Source organism: Lynx rufus, unplaced genomic scaffold, assembly GCF_022079265.1.
Source record: "Lynx rufus isolate CCGP_SWC_20201006 ecotype Redwood Valley unplaced genomic scaffold, mLynRuf1.p SCAF_15, whole genome shotgun sequence".
Classification (NCBI taxonomy): Eukaryota; Metazoa; Chordata; class Mammalia; order Carnivora; family Felidae; genus Lynx; species Lynx rufus.
This window is the reverse complement of record NW_025814829.1, coordinates 22106429-22126576: the sequence shown is the minus strand read 5'-3', so window position 1 is coordinate 22126576 and position 20148 is coordinate 22106429. Positions and strand designations below refer to the sequence as shown.

Genomic DNA, 20148 nt, shown 5'->3' with positions numbered 1-20148 from the left:
GTGCGCCCCGGACAAAGCCACCTGTGACCCGGAGAGGGCACACAGGTGAGGGAAGGTGCTGGCCTTGTGTTTACACACCTCTGGGGTCCCCCCTCACTCCCTCCATGACCAAAGGTAGAATCGACCAGCCTTGGTGGCCAGCTGGCCACAGGATGAGATCCGAAGGAACTCAGAAAAACTTTTTTGGGATGGGAAACTGTTTCCCAGTGTTGCCATCCACTGGGATGGGGAATGTGGAAGGAGCAGGCTTATGTGGAAATGTGAGTTTCGTTGTAGACCTGCTGAGCTTGAGATGAGATCCCAACATCGTGTTTCTGTCAGCATTTGTAGGAAAGAAGATTCTAGGTTTCTTTCCCAGAAAGAACATGCCTCCCCTAGGGATGTTCTAAGCAGAGCAAGAGGCATAGAGTCTGGGTCTGGTTGTTGCCCGTGGCTGAGGGGTGAGGCACAGCCCAGATTGCCGTGGGGTGGAGATTTGGGGTTCCCATATGGGCCTGGATTATAGGTCCTTAGCCAAGACCCCAGCCTCACCTGGAACCTTCAGTCTTTCCTGAGTTTCGGCACACCTTTAGGCATCTCTGCCCGAGCCTGGAGCCCAGAAGCCAGGCAGTGAGACAAGTCCAAGGGGGGGGGTGTGACATCTTGGGGGTAGGGTTTTATCCAAGACAGAACCTGAACTGAGGGGACTCCTCTCCTTTCACCCTCCATTGTCTGCCCCCCTCCACCTCCCTCTCCAGGTGCAGCATTAAAATTTTTTTTTAATGTTTATTATTTTTGAGAGAGAGAGAGAGAGAGACCAAGCAGGGAAGGGGCAGAGAGAGAGGGAGACATAGAATCCGAAGCAGGCTCCAGGCTCTGAGCTGTCAGCACAGAGCCCGAAGCGGGGCTGGAACTCACAGACCGCGAGATCATGACCTGAGCCATAGTCGGCCGCCCAACTGACTGAGCCACCCAGGCGCCCCTCCAGGTGCAGCATTTAAAATGTTTTCCACTTTGCGAGATAGATTACCTTGAGAAGTTAGAGATCTAAGTCACAAATAGTACTTGAAGCAACAAATAGTACTTGAAGGTCACACTAATTATCTAAACACCCTAAGAAGTTCCTATCTACACTCTCAACAACTGATATGCCGATTCCAAGTAATTCTTCTTTTCGTTCTAGCACATTCCCTGAAGCCCATTGTTAGGTAACATTTGATTAACCTGGCTTGATTTATTGCAGGTACTTCCACTGGAGACTGGATTGAAGCTAATTTCCCTAAAGAACTACCACTCATTATTCATTAATTGGAGTCTTATCTGTACTTTAATTGTGAAGACTAAGCATTTAATTTAAGAAAGACCCAGTGCATTGATGACAATTGCTCATTCTGTGCAAATAACGAGTGAGGCTGGCTTCCATTTGGCCATGTCTGCTATTCACACCTGTGAGATTCCAGCAGCTCATTTCTCTTTCTCTGGTGGAGGGCTTAAGGAGGTAAAGACTGAAGAAGAATTAAGTAGACAATGGCCACCACCCCTGACAACGTTCAGGAACTATTAACCCTGATGGCTTTTGCTGAGGACTGTTCATTCTTACCAGGTTGTGAACGTGAACCTCAGTTTCCAACTGACATGATAGGTAAAGAATAAACTTACCAAATACGTGCAGCCACTCCAGAGCCTATCAGCTCTGTAGAGATGAGCCCCCTTCTTCATGGCCACCCCAAGCCCCCAGTGAGAAGCAATCAACTGAAGGTGGTGGGATCGTATCCACTCGGGAGCTTGGGAGGTGCCAGGGGCAGAGGAAATGAACTCGAGGGGAGCAGATCCCCCTTGAATGTGTAGCTCAGCATGTTCAGTGGTTCGTAAGGGAGTGAATTTAAATTTGAAAACCAAGGTGTGGCAATCAGGCTTGTGGCTCTCCTCATCTCCAAGGGCGGTGAGTCAGGGGGAGCTAAGAGCCTTAGAAATGACATCGGTATTCCTCTCCGGCCCTTTCAAGGTGGTACGACTATAAACACAGTGACACAACTCAAGAAGAAAATCCCACAGTGGGGCAGATTAGGCCAGTTTGTGACTCTCGGTTGGCCCGGCCCTGACTGGTTGTTTGGGACAGATACACCCCGGGTGGGGGGCTGCTCCCTTCTGCACCCTCACCTCGGTCTGTGAGCCTGCTCTGAGGTTTCCTTCTTCTCTTCCTTAGGCAGAGTTTCTGGAGAAACTCTGGGAGCCAAGAGTTGACCGCCCTCTTCAGGAGCAAGTCAGGAGGGGCAGATGTGGGGGAGATGGCCCAGCTGAACCCAGGGGTACACTGCAGGATGGGTCACAGAGCCTGGTAGGTGAAACAGGGTTACTTCCATTGTCAAGGGCCCTGAAGAATTGGGTGGGGGCTACAGTGTACCACGCTGTGAATCCCCAGACTTCTGTAATGATTCTGAAATTTATAATTTGCAATACATCAGACAAGTTTAGCCTCAAGCAGTTGGAATTAATCAAAATTTTAGTAGATGTTCACGAGCCATTCAGATTCTAGCTCCTGCTCTCTCCCCAGCTAGTCCTTATGTAATTTCTGTCCAGAATCTTCTCTATTCTCCACCCACCTTCTCCCCTCAGCTGGCAGTTGGAAGATAGCATCCCATATGAAGAAAACCCCAGCTTCTCTTCCTGTGATTGTTGGTGAGGCCCTCCCCTCACCCCCAGCGGAACTGCCGTCATCCTCTGAGCTGTGGGCATGGGCCAGAATCCTCTTTGGCCTGGAGGAACGGAAGGGTTTGGTAAGGGGACATGCTAGTTGGCCTGCCTGCGAGGAAGTGGCAGTGTCTGACCCCAATCATGCTGATTTAATCCCCTCCCACTTTCCTGCAGGGCTCCTGGTAACGTGGCACCAGAGGAGAGGCAGGGAGCAGGGAGAGGGGAAAACCTGCAAATTCCCACCCTACAACCCTGCCTGCGGGCTGTGGGATGAGCGCTGGGCACAGAGCATGCTCATTAGTTGGGATGGACCCCTTGGGGTTTGAGATGGAGCACACAGACCGTTGCGGTGTCCGTGAGTAAGAAAGAGTGACACAGAATGTTTGCCAGGGTTTCCTTCTTGTCCCACAAGGTGTTTGTGGATCTGGCTCTCCCCCAGCCTGTGGACCACACCCCGCTCCCTTCAGAATGGTAAAAAGAGTGGGGCTCCCAGTACCTGGTGACCAGCAGCAAGGTAGTGCCCCGGCTGCTTTTGGAGCCCCATCAGCTCCGATCCTTAGCAGGCCTGCTCCCTGAGGTGTGTCTGCACCACTGGAGGGGGAGGGGCAGGAGCGGCGGGCACCCCCTCCCTCCACATCATCACAGACATTCTTCTAGCACCCAGTCTTTATTCGTTTTTTAAAAAAGAAATCCAAATAAGTTAGCAAAAAAAAAAAAAATACAAAACAATGGCAAAACCACACAATGCTTAGTTAAGAAAAGAAATCACCCCCAAGAGCCCCTGCCCCCCTCCCTGCCTGCCCCTGGCCACTTGTGCACAGGAGACCTTGGTCAGATGGCGGCTTTACAAACAACACAAAACATAAAACCACTGGAAGGTTCCCGATATTCACTGCAAAAGCTTGGCCCCCCAGGGACTTGGGAACAGAGGATTGCTCCTCTCCCTTTCCTCTCCCTCGATTCAGGGCAGGCCCAGCCCAGCCCCTGGCATCAGGAAAAGACAAGAACAGAAGATGCACACAGCCTGTCCTGGTCAGGACACTGTCATCGTCTCTCAGACCGTTTCTTTTGAGGGGGTGGAATTGGAGGCTGCACTATGAACAAAGGGGAGCTCCTGAGTTTGCCCCGAGACAGGGCATACACGAGGGGCACTCTGGTCCCCTGCTCTATTTCCCGGGAAACGGCATGCTCCTTGCTGTAAGGAGTCAGCTACACGAGAGCATCCGTTCCCTCTCTGGGTGGCGAGTTAACCTTACATGGATGAGGAAGGGGATAGGCTGGCATTTGATAGCCCCGGCACTGGCCCTCTGGCATCAGGACAGCCTGGCTGAGGAAGCCCCTGCTGCGGGGACGGTGGCATCTGTGGCCAGCGTGGGGGCTCTCATGGACGCCCGGCCTGGCAGACAATCTCAGTTGGGCATGGTTTCATCTGGGAAGGCCACAGAGACGTCTTCCACTGTGATGCTGTCCACAATGGAGGTGAGAGAGTGCAGGTTGTGGGCGTCCGTGGGGTCGGCCGTGAGCAGGTGATCTGTAAGGAGAAGGGGGGAGGATGTCACCTGTGTGATGAAGGGGGTTTCAAGACCCAGGACAGGGAACAAGGTCTTTGGGGGTGGCACAGGTTTCCCAGGACAGATGAGTGCGCAAAACTCAAGAATCCTACCCACTAGCCCATGCCTTTCCCAGTGCCAAGCATATGTGTGTGTGTGCGTGTGTGTGTGCACGCGTGTGCATGTGTGTGTGAACACTGAACGCATGTGCCTTCTCTCTGAGCTCCCCTAGTGGGGTTAGGATTTGAAAGCAGCTACTCTGAGATGGAGCCAGGACGGTGTATCCTGGGAGACTGGAACTGTCCTTTGCTGGCCCAGTTTTGCAGCACTGACTCGGCAATTCCCAGGGACCCCTGGGGCAGGGACATTCCCCTCTCCGTGGAGAAGGTCAGGCACCAGGCTTTGGTCGGGGAGCTGCAGGAGGCCTAGACCACTCCTTAGCTGGTCAAGGTCTCAGGGAGGCACAGGGCCTCACGGCCCGCCATTTGGAACCCCGGGTTCAGCAGTTCCCTGGAGAAGCCAAAGGCAAGAGGACTGGAGCAAGAAGCAAGGTAAAAGGAGACAACTGGGCCTAGAGACAGGCTGATGGGGTCAAGCCAAGGTTATGAGGGTCCGGGTCTCACTTACCCCCTGTGTTGGGACCAAACTCCAATGTGCTGCCCCACTCTGGACTGCAGGAGGCACTGTGGGAGCTGCATTCACTGGGCACCTGCAAGACGGGGTGAAGGCCCAAGGTCAGAGCACAGCCATTCTTGATGGTGTCTCTCTGTCCAGTTCCAATGGGCAAAAGCTCCCCTTGTGGGGCTGGAGGGTGAGCCACAGGCTGCAGCCCTCCAGCCCGGGGTACCCCTGGCCTCAGGATCTTCCCCATCAGCAACTTTCATGCCCCCGCTCCCTGCCTGGCCACAGAGCCCCTACTGCCAGGCCTTTCTTGTCCTCCATTCTGGGTGGCGATTCTGTCCTCACAGGACACCCGGTTTAAAAGGGTTCCTGGTTTTCCTGACCTTACGATAAGGGTGAAGGATAAGGTGAAGGAAGCAGGTGCAGGCCCGCTGGGGTTCTTGAGAGACCCTGGGTAGGTGTTGCCTCTGCTCAGCCACACTCAAGATGGGGTGGTGGGGCAAAGCGACGCTTGGCCTTGCCTTTTGGACCCCATCCCTAGGCGCTGGGATTAATTCTCACTCCCACCCAGGCTGACTCTGGACTTGCTCTTGGATCCGCCCGTCCTTCTGTTCTCTGCCACCCCCCTCCACCTCTGCTTCTCCCTGTGGCCTTTAGCTTGGCCTGAAAGGACAGAGGGACACAGGAGGTCAACTTGACCGCCCAGCTGTGAGGAAGGAGGGGGTGCTGCAGCCCCCAAGACCCCACCTGCTCCAACCCTCTGACTGAACCCCACACTGGGGTCCCGAAGCCGTCCAGGGGCCTCCTGCACCCCCTCCCCCTGGGGCGGCTGGTGGGGGGGAGACGCTCACTTACCCCTGGCTGGGGCCCGCCCCCGCCCCGGTACCGGAGGTCACGCTCTTCCTGGTTGAGGGAGCTGAGCAGGGCCTGTAGGCGCTCGATGTACTGGATGGCGCTGCGCAGGATCTCCACCTTGGGCAGCCGCTGGTTGGGGTTGAGCAGGGTGCTCCTCTTCAGAGCCTCAAAGGCCTCATTCACCTTCTTGAGCCTGCGCTTCTCCCTCAGTGTGGCCGCACGCCGCCGGTCCACGGACACCGACTTCCTCTTACACACCTTGCAGGCCCACGGCAGGCACTGGCCCAGGCAGTGCTCGGGGGTCCCCAGCCCCTTGTCTTCGAGGGGCCCTCGGGCCTCAGGGCTCAGGCTGAGCTCAGTCCGCTCGTAGCCTGGCGGCTCGAAGGCCTGGAGGTGGACGGGCAGGTAGTTCTCCCCGTCATAGAAGTGGGGTTCCTGGTAGAAGTAGGGGGATGTCTCATATAGCTCCATGGGGTCGGAAGAGACTTGTTCCTGCCACTGGCCCCCAAGCTCCTGCAGCCCCTCACGCCAACTGCTGGGTGCCATTTAAACCCTCCCCGCTGGCATGGAACCAGAGATAAATATAGCCAATGCCGCAGAAACCTGAGCCCCCCCTAAGCTGTCGCTGCACATCAAGACGTTTACAGTGGATTAGATGTGATTCCCCTTCCCTCTGCCCCCAGCCCCCACCCCACCCAGCCCGCTTGCCCCAGCCTGGGCCGGCTCCTGTGCACGGGGAGGGAGGCCGTCGGTGTAATTTGATTAGTTTTCATTTCTCAGCAGCCCCCGTGGGGCAGGGGAGGTGGGGGAGGACACACATTCTCCTCTCATCTGCTCCTTTCAATTACTCCTAGCCGGGCGGCCTGCCTGCTGTCTCCTTGCTAGTCCCAAAGATGTGTGTGTGTGTGTGGGGGGGGGTTTGTTGAGGGGAGGGAACAAGGAAAGGCAGGGTTCAGGCTGGAAGAGGCCTTAAGAAATCAAAGTATCCATCCCCCGGCTTCCTGACAGCACCTTAACCAGGCTCCATCAGTCAGAAGCATGAGACTGCTTCAAATTTGGGGCATGTGTGTGGGCTCAGTGTCCAGGGGTAAGAAGGATTGAAACCTGGAGGGTCAAATGGCTTCAACCTTCTGGGTTTTCAAAGCAGCCTTGACATCTTCTGTCGCTTAGGTCTCCTGTGACGGGGGCAATTGAGGCGAGAGGAATTTTTTGGTCTTTTTGGCAGGGGTCAGTAGAGGTTTTCCTTTTAACTCAGTTGGTCAGGGGCAGAGCAAGAATTAGAACTAATAGGCTACACCTTTCCCTCTGTGGCAAGGTCAAGATCTATTAAACCCTCGGCCTCTTCCCTCTCTCTCCCTCTGGATCGTTTATCTGTCCTTCTGTGTCGCCTCTTGAACTCTGTTTCCTGCCCCCTTGGGACCCCAAGCTTTTCCTGAGTGGGTGGAGTGGGAGGGAGAGAAAGCAGAATCCTCCAGACTCACTTTGACTCTCCCTTCTCCTTGACCACCTGGCTCGGTTGTTCCGCATCTTCCTGTCTAAGCCATCAGTTTTACACGTAGCATGTAGGTCTCAAATGTCAGGGGGAGAAGGGACTACTTAACCTTCCCGCTTCTCAGCCCATGGTCACCCCTCAGCAGAGTTTGGGGCCTGAGAGGACCAATGCTCCCAATGCTGTGGGCAGGCCTGAGAGACCAGCAGAGAACAAGCTCAGTCTTCGGGCTGAGGGGTTGGTCACAGGGACGCCCTAGGCAGGGTCTCTGCCCTCGAGGACCTTACCATTTGTAGACCCCTGAGGTCTACCCAACCCATGATGCCTCAGTCCCCTTCACAGGTGGCCATCGTCCAGCTGCTACTGACCTCACAAGGCAACCCGTCCCACTGAGGTGCAGCTCTGGCCACAGGGAGGCCTTCTGGGTTTTGAACTGCCATCGGTTCCCTCTTTTATTCTTTGGTCCCCATTTTTCCTCTAGGAACCCGTGGACTAAGTCTGATCCATCCTCCACTTGACATTTGAGATTGGTGTTATAAGTTTCAATCAGTGGCAAGGACAGTAAAAGGAGGAAGTATGGTGCTGGGACTCAGAGAGGGTTTCTCAGGGGAGGTGAGATCCAACTGGAGCTTGACGGACCTGGATGTCCTGTCGCTTGTGGTCTATGGTGAGGAGCCGGGAAAATGCCGGTGTCTGTCTGGGGTAGGGAACAGAGATGAGGAGGGGTCGTAGCTAGAAAAGAAAAAACCCCACACATGTTGAGGAAAGCAATGGGGTCTTAACTGGGTTCTTGGCCTTACCAGTGTGGCAGTCTGGGGGCTATGGGTTCTAAACCCTGCTTTTGACCCCGACCAGCTGGGTTGAGGAAGAATTGCTATTTCTAACCCACATCCTTCCAAGCAAAGAAAAACCTGGCCTCAGTTTACACTCCAGTCCTATGAGCCTTGGGAAAAGAAGGATGTTGAAGTTACCGTGGAAACCAAAAACTTGCATCATTTTGTCCTTTTGGGATCCAATCTGCCTTGCCCCTAAACAGTGTGTTCGCGTCCTCTAAAAATGGAAGCAGGAGAGCTGGGCTTGTTCTGATTTCCAGGATCTTACTATCTGGTTGGCAAACATGGACACTGAAACGTGAATGTTAAATTATAATGTGAGAGAGAGCTATTTTAATTCAGCAGTAAACACAGGGGCCGTGATCGATTGCCAGTGAGTGGGCTCAGTGTTTCAGGAGTTTATAGAAAGTCAGAATCACCAAGTCTGGGTCTCTGTGGAAGGCTTGAGGAGGAGGAGGGTTTGTGCTGGGTCTTGGGGAACAGGTGAGAATTAAATGAGAAGAGAGGAAGGGGGCACTGGGTGGAGGGTTTGTATGGCACGCGGGGTCCAGTAAGTGGGCGATTGGACAAGTGTGTAGAGATGAGAGGAGGCCCAGCTGAGCGTGGAGGGACTGGAAAGCTGAGGCAAAGAGACCACATAGAAAACCATGGCAGTAACCCAGGAGTGGGGTGCTGGAGGCCTGAGCAATCCACTCAGGCAGGAGGATGGATTCCACCAGGAGAGGATGCATGTTTCGGCTGGCCAAGGGGTGTGTGTGTGTGTGTGTGTGTGAGGTAGGAGGATGATGGTTGTATTAATGAAAGGGCACCCGGTACATGGCAACACCCAATAAATGTTAGTCCCTTTCCTTGCTTTGTCCTGTCCTCCACTCCTGGCCCCCCCCCCCCCAGTCTATTGCCTTGGCCATTATTGCCTCCAGGGGACCAGAAGAGCAGGAACGGGGGAGGGAAAACCTGGTCTCACCCCAGGTGCCTATATATTTATTCACTCAACTCTTTTGATCAAGAAACCTGTATTGCACGTCTCGCGCTGGGTGTTGGGGTCACTGATGTGAAGACGATGTGGTCTTTGTGCCTGCAAATAGTCACAGCTGGGTAAGATGAGCGCACAAAGTTATCTAACCAAGGTGGGAAGCGGTAAGTGGTAAAGGAGTACTATCCTGTAATCCAGAGAAAGAATTTATTAATCCCCCCCTTCATCGGCTGAACCCAGTTCCCTAGGAGCCCACTCTGTGTCAGTCCCTGGGGCTGGGACGGGACCTGGGTGAGGGCACTGAATAGGAGCCTATGGGAGCACCTATGGGATTGATGGGAGTGTGGCTTTGTGCGTGTAACGTTTGCTTGTAACCAAATGTGAGGGTGGGGCTGCAGGGCTAGAGTGATCTTGTGCGTCCGGGTCTCAGTGCATCCCTGTCTGTAGCTGTGCTTGCGTACGTCTGCCCAAGTAAGTGCCGAGGACCACGTCAGGGCCCAGCTGTGGGGCACAGACCCTCCCAGGCCCGAGAAGATAGGGCGGCCCAGGTATCTCTGGCCTCAAAACCCTGATGGGGGGTTGGCCCTCTATCCACCCTGCTCCTCTTTCCTAGCCGAGCTGTGGAACAGCCGCATTTAGGGGCTTGGCCTTCCTCCCCTGCACACTCACCCACCCCATGCAGGCTGCCCTCTGATGGATGGGAACACATTGGTGCCAAGCACAGAACAGCCTTTGTGCTCCACCACCAGCGGTGATCCATCAGCTCTAACCTGACAGCAGGGCGTCGGGCCCTAATCCCCATCCCTGCTGGCTTGGACACTCAGGGCCCCCTGCCCCGACTGTAGCCTCCTCTAGCCGTCCCCTGCTCCCTCCGGAGGAAGCCCTTATCCCTGGTGGGGGCTCCAGGGCCAAGCTGTTTGTGTCCCCACCCTGTCTGTCTCAACTCGATTCTGTCTGTTTGTCTGCTGGGCTGATCTCATTTGCATGGTAGTGGTTGGATTTCAAAATGCCCAGAAATCCCCTTCACCTGCCTTGCGGGCCCTTCCTCCCCACCCTGCTCTACATACTCAGCCTTACTCTCTGGCTCCTAGCCTCTTCCAGTCCCTGCTGACCTCGCAGGTGGGCTGACCTGGGCTGCCATGTGGTTTGGCCAACATCAAAGCAAGTTTCCCATTCTGGAGCCTCGATTCTGGAAGTAGAGGAGCAAGAAGGAGAAGGGTCTGGAAGGGCAGGAGCCTCTGGCTTCTCCGTACAAGCCCCCCCCCCCTTTTGTTTTCTTAGCCTGGGTCTCTGGGTGTTATGGATGGGAACTAGGTAGGGCTTAGGTGGCAGAAATGTGTGTACATTTCAAGGACCTAGATGCATGAACGTGGCATCCAAATCAGCTTGATTATTGGGGGAGCAGTAGCCTTGCAAGCAGGGTGAGAACCGATCACAGAATCGTAGAATATCAGAGCTGGGAGGTAGCCTAAGGATTAGCTAGTCCACCTTCTTCCTTCTACACACTGGGAAACTGAGGCCCAGAGGTGGGGATGTGACTTGCCAAGGGTGTACAGAGCACTAGTGTCAGAAGTGTGAAGGGGGCCTGATCTTAGGCCTTGGGGCTGAATCCCAGTGCCTCATCTCCCTCCCTGAACCTGACAGGTGAGGAACATGCTTCAAGTGAGTACCTGCTTTCCGGGTGGGAGGCAGTGAAGGGACCGGAGCTGCTTTAGGCTTCGAATGGAGAGTCAGGGAGATGTGGAGAGATGAACAGAAGATAGGAGAGACGGGTGAGAGACACTAGGCTGGAGAGACCGAAGGAAGCCTGAGGGTTTGAGACAAAAGGAGAGGTCTCGAGGCAGATGGGAGCCCCAGCTGAGGGGTGAGGGGTGTGGGGGGGGGCGCTAGGCCTCCGGAGGCCACACATTGTTTCCATTGAGGACTGAGCATCAGATAACCACTGGGAAATCCGTCCCTGCCTGGAATCTGGAGCTCAGAGCCAGGCTCATTCATCAAGAATCTCTGGCCTTGGGGTGGGGGAAGGTGTGGGCCTGGAGGCGGAAGGGAATGGGTCCCCAGGGAGTGGGGGTCATGGAGAGGTGATTGGTGGACACAAAGCACAGAGCTAGGTTTAAAAATAACCAGACCAGATTTCAGCAGAGAGTGTGCCAGTGTGAACCTGGGCGCCTTTGGAAATACGGCTGAGGATTTCTTATGCGTATTCCGTGTTCCTGTGTGAGCTGGGCCTTAGCTCTGGATTAAGACAAATACTGTGAGGAAACGAAGGGCATGTGGAAGAAGGAACCCCGGATAAGGAGTCGGGGCACGTTGGTGTTGTTTCTCCTCTCTGGGTCTCATTTTCCCTGTTTGCAAATCAAGATGCTGATATGAATGATCCAAGTAGCCCTTTGAGAGGTAACATTCTTTTTCTGACTCAGCACGTGGGTCTGGAGGAAGTGCTCATAGGGTCAGAGTCGGACTGTTTGGAGACTCGTTTGAAGCGGGCCTGGCCCTAAAGAATGGACCTGTAGGATCAGAGAGGGCAGGTTTCTTTGGATGTTTTGTCCTTTTCCCATCTCCACTTCTGCTCCCATACTCAGTCTCACTGAAGTGCAACCAGATGGTTCTCGGGACTCATTTCGGCCCACCTAGAACCGCCTGGCATGTATTTGTCATACTCGCCCCCGGACTTAGCCCCCCACCCGGTCCCCTTCCTTTCTAACCCCACCCCATTCTGTCTTCCCTGTGGATTCAGAAGCTTCTGCCCTCACTGTGGGTTCAGAAGCTGCCCCACCCCCTTCCACTCCATAGACAGCTTCTATTTCTGCCTCTTTGACAAGTTGTGACATATTTGGGAGCAGCTGCTGCCTGGGTGGAGATGCCTTTGCTTTTCTTCTGGCTCTGTCTTCTCCTCCCCAATACCTCTCCCAACAGCCACCCCTTCCCAGAATGTGCTAGAAGACCCTCCCTGCATTCCCCTCTCTGGAACTCAGACATCCAGCTTTTCCTAGGTTTCCGCAGGAGTGGCCCAGGCTCTAGACTGATAGAAAGGGAGTCTTCTGGGATAGAAAAGTCAGGTGGCTGGGTGTGGGGGATAGGATCTCTTCTGCCAAGTCCCAAGCTGTGTGGTTTGAGGCAAGTCTCTTCCCTGCCCTAGGCTTCGTTTTTCTATCTTTTAAGATGGGGGCCATGAAAAATGTCTTCCCTGCCAACAGCAAGTTGTTTTGCCACCTGTTAACTGTGGGGACTTGGGAACTCTCCCCGTCCTATTGATCCCGTTACTCTTGTCTTCTCTGAAGATTTTATTTCAATGTGACCCACAAACAGAAATCAGTCAATTGAAATAGATTTAGGAATGATAGGGAAGATAGAATTAGCAGGCAGGGCCATTAAAAGAGCTATTATAGATATGCTCAATATGTTTAAGGATTTAAAGAAAAACATGAACATAATGAAGAGAGAATTAGAAGATATAAAAAAGGATTATAGTTCCACTGGATGGGATTATAGATTAGTCTGCTTTGTTGCCATGACAAAATACCATAGACAGGAGGGCTTAAACAGCAGACATTTATTTTCTCACAGTTCTGAAGGCTGCAAGTCTGAGGTCAGGGTACCGACCAGCACAGTTGGGTTCTGGTGAGAGCTCTCTTCTTGGCTTGGAAATGGCTGCCTTCCTTCTGTGTGTTCACATGGCCTTTCTTCAGTGCATGTGTACAAAGAGAGAGAGATGTCAAGCTCTTTTTATAAGGGCTCCTAATCTCATCAGACCAGCCTCTCACCCTCATGACCTAATTGCCTCCCCAAAGCCCCATCTCCAAATACCACCACACTGGGGGCAAGGACTTCAGTATATGAATTTTGGTGGGAATACAAACATTCAGTCCATTGCATATCAATAACAGATTAGACACTGCAGAAAAAAGTTCACTGAATCTGAATACAAAGCAGTAGAAATATCCAGAATGAAACACAGAGAAAATAACGTGAACCACATTTCACTGACCTGTGGGAAAACATCAAGTGGACTAACATATATGTAATTGAAGTCCCAGAAAGGGGCAGAAAAATGTTGGAAGAAATAATGGCTAGACATCTCCAAATTTGGGGCACCTGGGTGGCTCAGTTGGTTAAGCATCTGACTCTTGATCTCAGCCCAGGTCTTGATCTCCTAGCTGTGAGTTCAAGCCCTGCATTGGGCTAGGCGTGGAGCCTACTTAAAAAGAGATTTCCAGGGGCGCCTGGGTGGCTCAGTTGGTTAAGCGTCCGACTTTGGCTCAGGTCATGATCTCACGATTTGTGAGTTTGAGCCCCACATCGGGCTCTGTGCTGACAGCTCAGAACCTGGAGCCTGCTTTGGATTCTGTCTCCTTCTCTCTCTGCCCTCCCCCTGGGTACTCTGTTTCTCTGTCTCTCAAAAAAAAAAAAAAAAAAGATTTCCAAATTTGATGAAAACTATAAACTCATAAATATAAATCATTTAATAACTCCCCCAAGAATAAACACAAAAAAACCACACCAAGGCATATCATAATCCAATTTCCAAAAACCAGTGGTAAAAAGAAAAATTTAAAAGCAGCCAGAGAAAAAGTGGCATGCTATATATAGGGGAACCAAGTTAAAAAAAAAAAAAAGTACTGATTTATCATCAGATACTATGAAGACCAGAAGACAATAGAACAACATCTTTAAAGTGCTAAAAGAAAAACTATAAACCAAGACTTCTATATCCAACAAAAATATCTTTCAAGAATGAAGGTGAAGTAAAGACTTTTTCAGACAGGGAATAGCTAGCAGAGTTTATCACCAGGAGATAGTCACTATAATAAATGTGAAAGGAAGTTCTTTAGGCAGAAGGAAAACAATACAAGATGGAAACTTGAATCTGCATAAAGGAATGAAGAGTATCAGAAGTGCTGAACATGTGGGTAATATAAAAAGGATTCCAAATACCCCCTCATTTAAAATTTTATTTAAAAGATACTTGCCTATTTAAGGCAAAAATAGTAACAATGTGTTGTAGGGTATATAATATAAAAATAGAGTTATGAGAACAACAGTACAGAGAAGGGGAGGTGGGAAATATACTGTTATAAGGTTTCTGCATTATATGTGAAATAGCATAATATTATTTGAGAGTAGACTGAAAAGTTAAAGATGCATATTGTTAACATTAGAGGAGCTGCTAAAAACTAAAATGAAGCTAATAAGCGAATACTAGAGATAAATTGGAATGTGAAAAAATACTCGGTTAATCTAAAAGAAGACAGGAAAAGAGACAAAGAGGAACAAAGAGCAGATGGGACAAATTGAAAACAATTTATGAGATGGTAGATTTACTCCCAACTGTATCACTGCATTAAATGTAAATAGTATGACTGAATAAACAGCAATATCCAACTATAGGCTGTCTGCAAGAACTTAACTTGACACATAAAGACACAGGTTGAGAGTAAAATGATGGAAACATACGTACCATGCAAACACTAATCATAGGAAATTTGAGGGATCCTGGCTGGCTGAGTTGGTGGAGCATGTGACTCTTGATCTTGGGATTGTGAGTTTGAGCCCCATGTTGGGTGTAGAGATTACTTAAAAAATAAAAAAAATCTTAAAAAAAAATGTGGAGTGGCTATATTAGTATCAGAAAACAAATTTCAGAACAAGGAATATTACTAGGGATAAAGAGAGATACTACATAATGATAAAGGGGTCAATTTATCAATAAGACATATTAATTTTTGAATGTCTATGTACCTAATAATAGACCTTCAAAATAGATGAAGCAAAAATGACAAAACTTAAGGAGAAATAGATAAATCCAAGATTGTAATGTTTTTATTAATTTTGAAGGGGAGAGAGAGAGAGAGACAGAACATGAGCAGGGGAAGAGCAGAGAGAGAGAGGGAGATACAGAATTTGAAGCAGGCTCCAGGCACTGAGCTGTCAGCACAGAGCCTGATGAGCGGCTTGAACCCACAAACTGTAAGATCATGACCTGAGCCGAAGCCGGATGCTCAACTGACTGAGCCACCCAGGCGCCCCAATGCATCCAAGATTTTAGTTAGAGATTTCAAAAATCCTCTCTTGGTAATTCACAGAATAAGTAGGTAAAATCAATGAAGAAACAGAAGACTACTCATTCCATCAGTTTGCCAGCTGATGTTTGTAGGGTTTTCCACCCAACAATAGGTGGCACATGGGACACTGACCAAGGTAGATCATATGCTGAGCTACTAAAAAAGCCTCAATGGATTTAAAAATACTTATTCCAGAAAGAGCATGTGCTCTGACCACAATGGAATCAAACTGGAAACCAATAACAGAGACTTCTAGAAAATCCCCAAGTAATTGGCAATTAAACTTTTAAATGACCCATGGATCATTACTTATTGAGTCATTTCTGCCAAGATCTGTGCTAAGTGCTAGATAACTGTAACTCATGTAACCCTCACAACAATCCCCGTAAGATAATTACTATCATCAGCATTTTGCAGATGAGCATGCAGAGCCCAGAGAGGGTAGGCAGTTGGTAAACTGTAAAGCTAGGACCGCAGACAGAGCCGTCTCATGCCAAAGCCCAACTCATGATTAGTATGTTAGTCAATAATCAACTAGTTAGAGTATTTGAGATGGGTGCACTAAAGAGAGCTGTGCTGGGGAGCCCTGTTGGGCCTGGGGGTGGGGGGGGGGAGTGTGTGGCTGAGCCATTGACAAGCTGCTTGCCTCCTCTCCAACTCCCCATCCCCAGTCTCACCCCCGGGCTTGGTGCTGAAGAACCTTCCCCATGGAAAGTTTCACATCGGATATTTCCTTGTGCTCTTCCCCAAGCAAATTCCTCTCTGCTCTGGGGCTCCTCTGTCCCAGCCAGCTCCCTCCATGGCAGGCTCACTGGCCTTTCGCAGGTGCTTCATCTAAACTCTTCACAAGTGCTCCTGGTCTTCCTCCTCCAGGGGTTCTACATCTACTGCCCCCAGCCTGGCTCTCCCATCCAGATCTCAGCGGGCCTGCTCTCTGCTCCAGGGCTTTCTGGAACCTTATCCCCGGGTCCTCAGTTCCAAGCAAGACCTGAGACACTATGCTCCTCAGGCAGCCTTCTCAGACCCGATCCAGTATCATCAGTTACCTGGAATCCACGGCAACTGGACTGCTTGGTTTTTCTTGGTCTTTTACTTGAGAGACCCCTGAGCCAGACTACCCGGGTTTTAATTCTGGCATTGTCACTTTTTAGCTTTGTGATCTTATGTAAGTGGCTTGACCTTTCTGTGCCTCTACTTTTTAAATCTTTTAATAAGGATAAAAATAGGACCTGTCTCATAGAGTTGTTGTATAGATTAAATGAGTTCATATTTATAAAGTGCTTGGCACTTAGTATATATTCAATAAACTTTAGCTCCGTTATCACTGTTGAATGTGCCTTCTGTCCATGTCTCCCCCATCAGACTGGGAGCTTCCTGGAAGCAGCAGTAGTGTTTTTTTTCTTTTGCTCTGTCATCCTGGGAGTTCTCTGGGGAGCGGGCTGCATCTTCCCTAATGAGTGGGGGGCTCCTTGAGGACACAAGAATATGTCTCTCCATCAGACAGGGACTGTGTCTTCGTCCTCAGGCTCTGAATTTCCTTCTTTGCTTGCCCCTCGGTACTCAGGACAGAGATGTGAATATGGCAGACCCAGGAGAGCTCCCAGGTGGTGAGGATGTTGCAGGGAGGGGCCCTGTTGAGGGAGCCGTGGAGTCCTAGACAGAGATTCCTACCCAGGGGGGGGCCCCCAGAGAATGCTGAGCAGCTCCAGGATTGAGGTCACAGAGCAGCCTCCAAGGGCTACTTCTGTCCTCAGGAAGGGGCCAGCCAGAAGTTGTCCCAAGACCTTCTTTCTGTCCATGTCCACCACTGAGGTTATCAGGCCTCGGCACGATCTTAATTCTTTTCTCCTCATTGGAAGACCGGAGATGTGGATGGCGTGGGGCAAAGGGCAGACAGAGATGGCATTGAGTCCTAACTCTGCTGCTTGCTAATTGCGTGACCTTTTATTCATTTGATATCTTGGAAACTGTTTTCTCATAACAAAATGCTAATTAGAAAACCTGTTACTCTGGGCATGACGTATACTCAATAGATGTTGAATGAATGAATGAATGAATGAATGAGTGAATGCATATTTGTTTCTTTTCTTTTGGAGGCGGGGACTTAGGGAGGGGTGCAACCAGCCATGCTCTGGGTAAGTCGAATTCTAGCATCTGCGGGCTGAACAGGTCATTGAGATGACATTTAGTTCACTCCCAGCCTTTAATCCATCCCAGGCACACACTTAAATAAGCTCCCAAAATGGAACCCTTGGTAATACATTCCCATGCTTTGGCCATGAGAAAATCCCTTCTAACATCACTTCACCCCCACCCTACCCCACCCTAATAGCACATTATAGGCATATCTTGTCTTTGACTCTTTCCTTTAGCTGGGATGAGGAGTGTGGTGTAACTCATCAAATGGAGAGTCAGGACATTTGTATTCTAGTCCTAGCTCTGCTGTCGATTCCTATGTGACCTTGCGAAATGGAAGCCAACATTTACTGCGTCTCTACTCTGTGCTGGCCACAGTGCTAAATGGCCTATGTGCATTACCCCACTCATTTCTCCCAAGTATATGGAGTAGCGACAGAATCCCTGTTTTACAAAGGGGAAACTTCTCTGAGGCTCAGAGGAGTTAAGGAACCTGGATCAAACCACACCGTCTTTAAATAATTAGTTCCTGTCTCTCTCCGCAGTTTCTTTCCACTGTGCTATGCTGACTTCTCTGGGGGCCTCAGTTTCCTGATCTGTAAAACAAAGGGATGGATTCAGTGTTCTGGAAGGTCCCTTCCAGCTTTGGCATTTTGTTACCCCGCGCTCAAAGCCTCTGGAAGGGTCTTAGGAAGTTTGTGCTTAGCTTCCTGGCTTGGCTTCCCTGACCTTCCCGACCTTCTTTTTTTGTCTATCGCCAGGCCCTCCTCACCATCCTCTCCAGCGAGTCGGTGTGAGACAAGGAACCAAATGTTTCCCTGGAGTTGGGGCAGATCCATCTGTTGCATTCCCTGAATTGCGTGCGGGCTGTGGGAACACTGCGTTCTGCCCTCTGGCCCTGGTGCCTGGAGCGTTTTCCCTGGGCCATATTGCCTGTCTGCATTCCCCTCTCCGTGGGGGCTTGGGCCAGCCCAAGGCAGGACCCGGTTTGCTTTTCTGCAGCTGAAAGCAGATGGCTTCCGGGTGGTGGGGGTGGGGTTGGGTGGGCTTGGTTCCCAGGCCCAGGGACTTTTCCTCAGCAGGCTGTTTTCATTCCTCAAGTGCCGGCCTTGCACCCTCTCAGACCATTGATGGAGTTCCTGTAGCCAGACATTGGCTAACTCACATGCTGCATGTCCTCCCTCCACAGCGGAGACATAGCTCTGACTTCACATTGCTAGCCACGGCTCCCCTTGGTCTATAGATGATTCATAGATGGGGAAGTGGAGGCCTTGGGACGCGGGTCAGAGGGCCAGACTGGGACAGGAACTCAGGCACCTGCTCTTCCCAGACTGGACTGGACTCCCCACCCCTGTCTTTCAATAAGGCTGCTTTCCCAACTCTGTGTCTGGCTTCCTAAGTCTCCAGTTGCCTGCTCTTCATATTTCTTGACTGTAACCAGATTATCAAAAGAGACTGTTTCCTTTGTTGGCTAGTGAGGCTCTCGTACTTCCTGGTCCAGGGGCGAGGGGCAGTGTTTTCTTGGATTCCTGAACCCAGAGGCAGCTGCATTCTCCATCTAGTGCCACCTGGTAGGCGTTGGCCGGTCAGGGGAAGTCATCTGGGTCCAAAGTAGGATTGACTCAAGGGGGACAACGTGACTATCCTTACTAGGTCATCATCAACAACTACATCACCATTTAGGACTTTCCTGTTTGTTAGGCACTGTGATAAATGCTTTATACACATGAACTCTTTGGTCCCTACGATAATGCTATGAAGTAGGTATTCCCTCAGTTTTCAGACCAGGAGTCTGAAATTTGTTAAGAATGGTTAAGAAATTCGTTAATAGTACTAATAGAAGGTGGAGGCAGGATTAGAACCTAGCCTGGCCAACTCCAAAGTTGGTGGATGGTCTCCTCCATTAATGTCTACTACCTCAGACTCAAGCCTTGGAAAACCTTGGTGAACAACCCTTCCTTACAGTGGGTATATAGTAGGTATTCAGCAAGTGCACACGTAGCTGTTCATTACGTACTTGCTGATTAGCTGAGCTAAACAATGGAGCCCATGTCATCAAAGCAAGTCCCTTCTATGGCACAGAATGAGAGTTCAGGCCATTTTTCTTTCTCTGGGCTGACCTGAACATCATAGCCTCCATGTCATGCTCTGTGACCTGGGGTGAATTCCTGATCCTTTGGATGCTGGTGGTACCCACTGGGTTGAGTCAAGATGTCATTCAGAGGGGAACGGAATTGTAAACGAATTGAGACAGGAGGCCGGACACCTTGACCTTCAAAAGGGCTGTTGCAGGAATGGTGAGCTGCATCAAGCCGTCTGGTGGTTTGCTGATTCTGAGGCAGACAGCCTCGCTCCTAGAGGCGTGAATTTAGGAACATTCCATCCACTCGTTGGCGGGCACGCCTGGCACCAGTGCCTATAGCCCTGGGAGTGGGTGTTGGCATGATCATGGCCTTGTTCCCTGCCACATGGAGCCAACAGAGACAAGCCTCCTGACTTGTGTTCTTTTGCTTTGCTCTTGCTGGCTGTCCTTGCCAAGGCTTGGTTCTTGGCTGGGGAGGTTGGTAGCCAAGAGCTTGACTTCTGACCTCTGACAACCTCAACCCTCCCCCTCCCCCACACCTGCTAACTCCAGTGAAGCCATAGATGCATAGATGATCAGAGCTGGGAAGAGTCTTAGACCAACTGCCTCATTTTAAAGAGGAGAAACTGAGAAGTAGAGAGAAGGAAGTGACTTGCTTAAGGTGACAGATGGCAGAGTGGAGTAAACCATATTGGACTTCAGCAGCCTGCCTGCCTTGTCTTCGAGAGCCAGGAAATATTCATTTAATATACATGTAATGTCTTCTATGTATAATCACATTGCCTTCAGCTGAGTGATCACCTGGATGCACACACACACACGTGTACACACACATATACACACACATTGTCCAGAGCCTCCGTCTGTACCTCC

At 50.7% G+C, this 20148-nt stretch overlaps 1 protein-coding gene across 1 annotated transcript; it reads right to left on the bottom strand.

Annotated features, from left to right (window-relative positions):
* Window positions 1–4082: 4082 nt before the first annotated feature.
* On the bottom strand, window positions 4083–6245 carry MYOG (myogenin). Its single transcript, XM_047077365.1, has 3 exons — window positions 5700–6245; window positions 4851–4932; window positions 4083–4204 (listed from the first exon to the last, which is right to left on the bottom strand). Exons 1-3 carry the CDS (start codon window positions 6243–6245, stop codon window positions 4083–4085), a joined length of 750 nt encoding a protein of 249 aa, XP_046933321.1.
* Between the last annotated feature and the right edge of the window lie 13903 nt (window positions 6246–20148).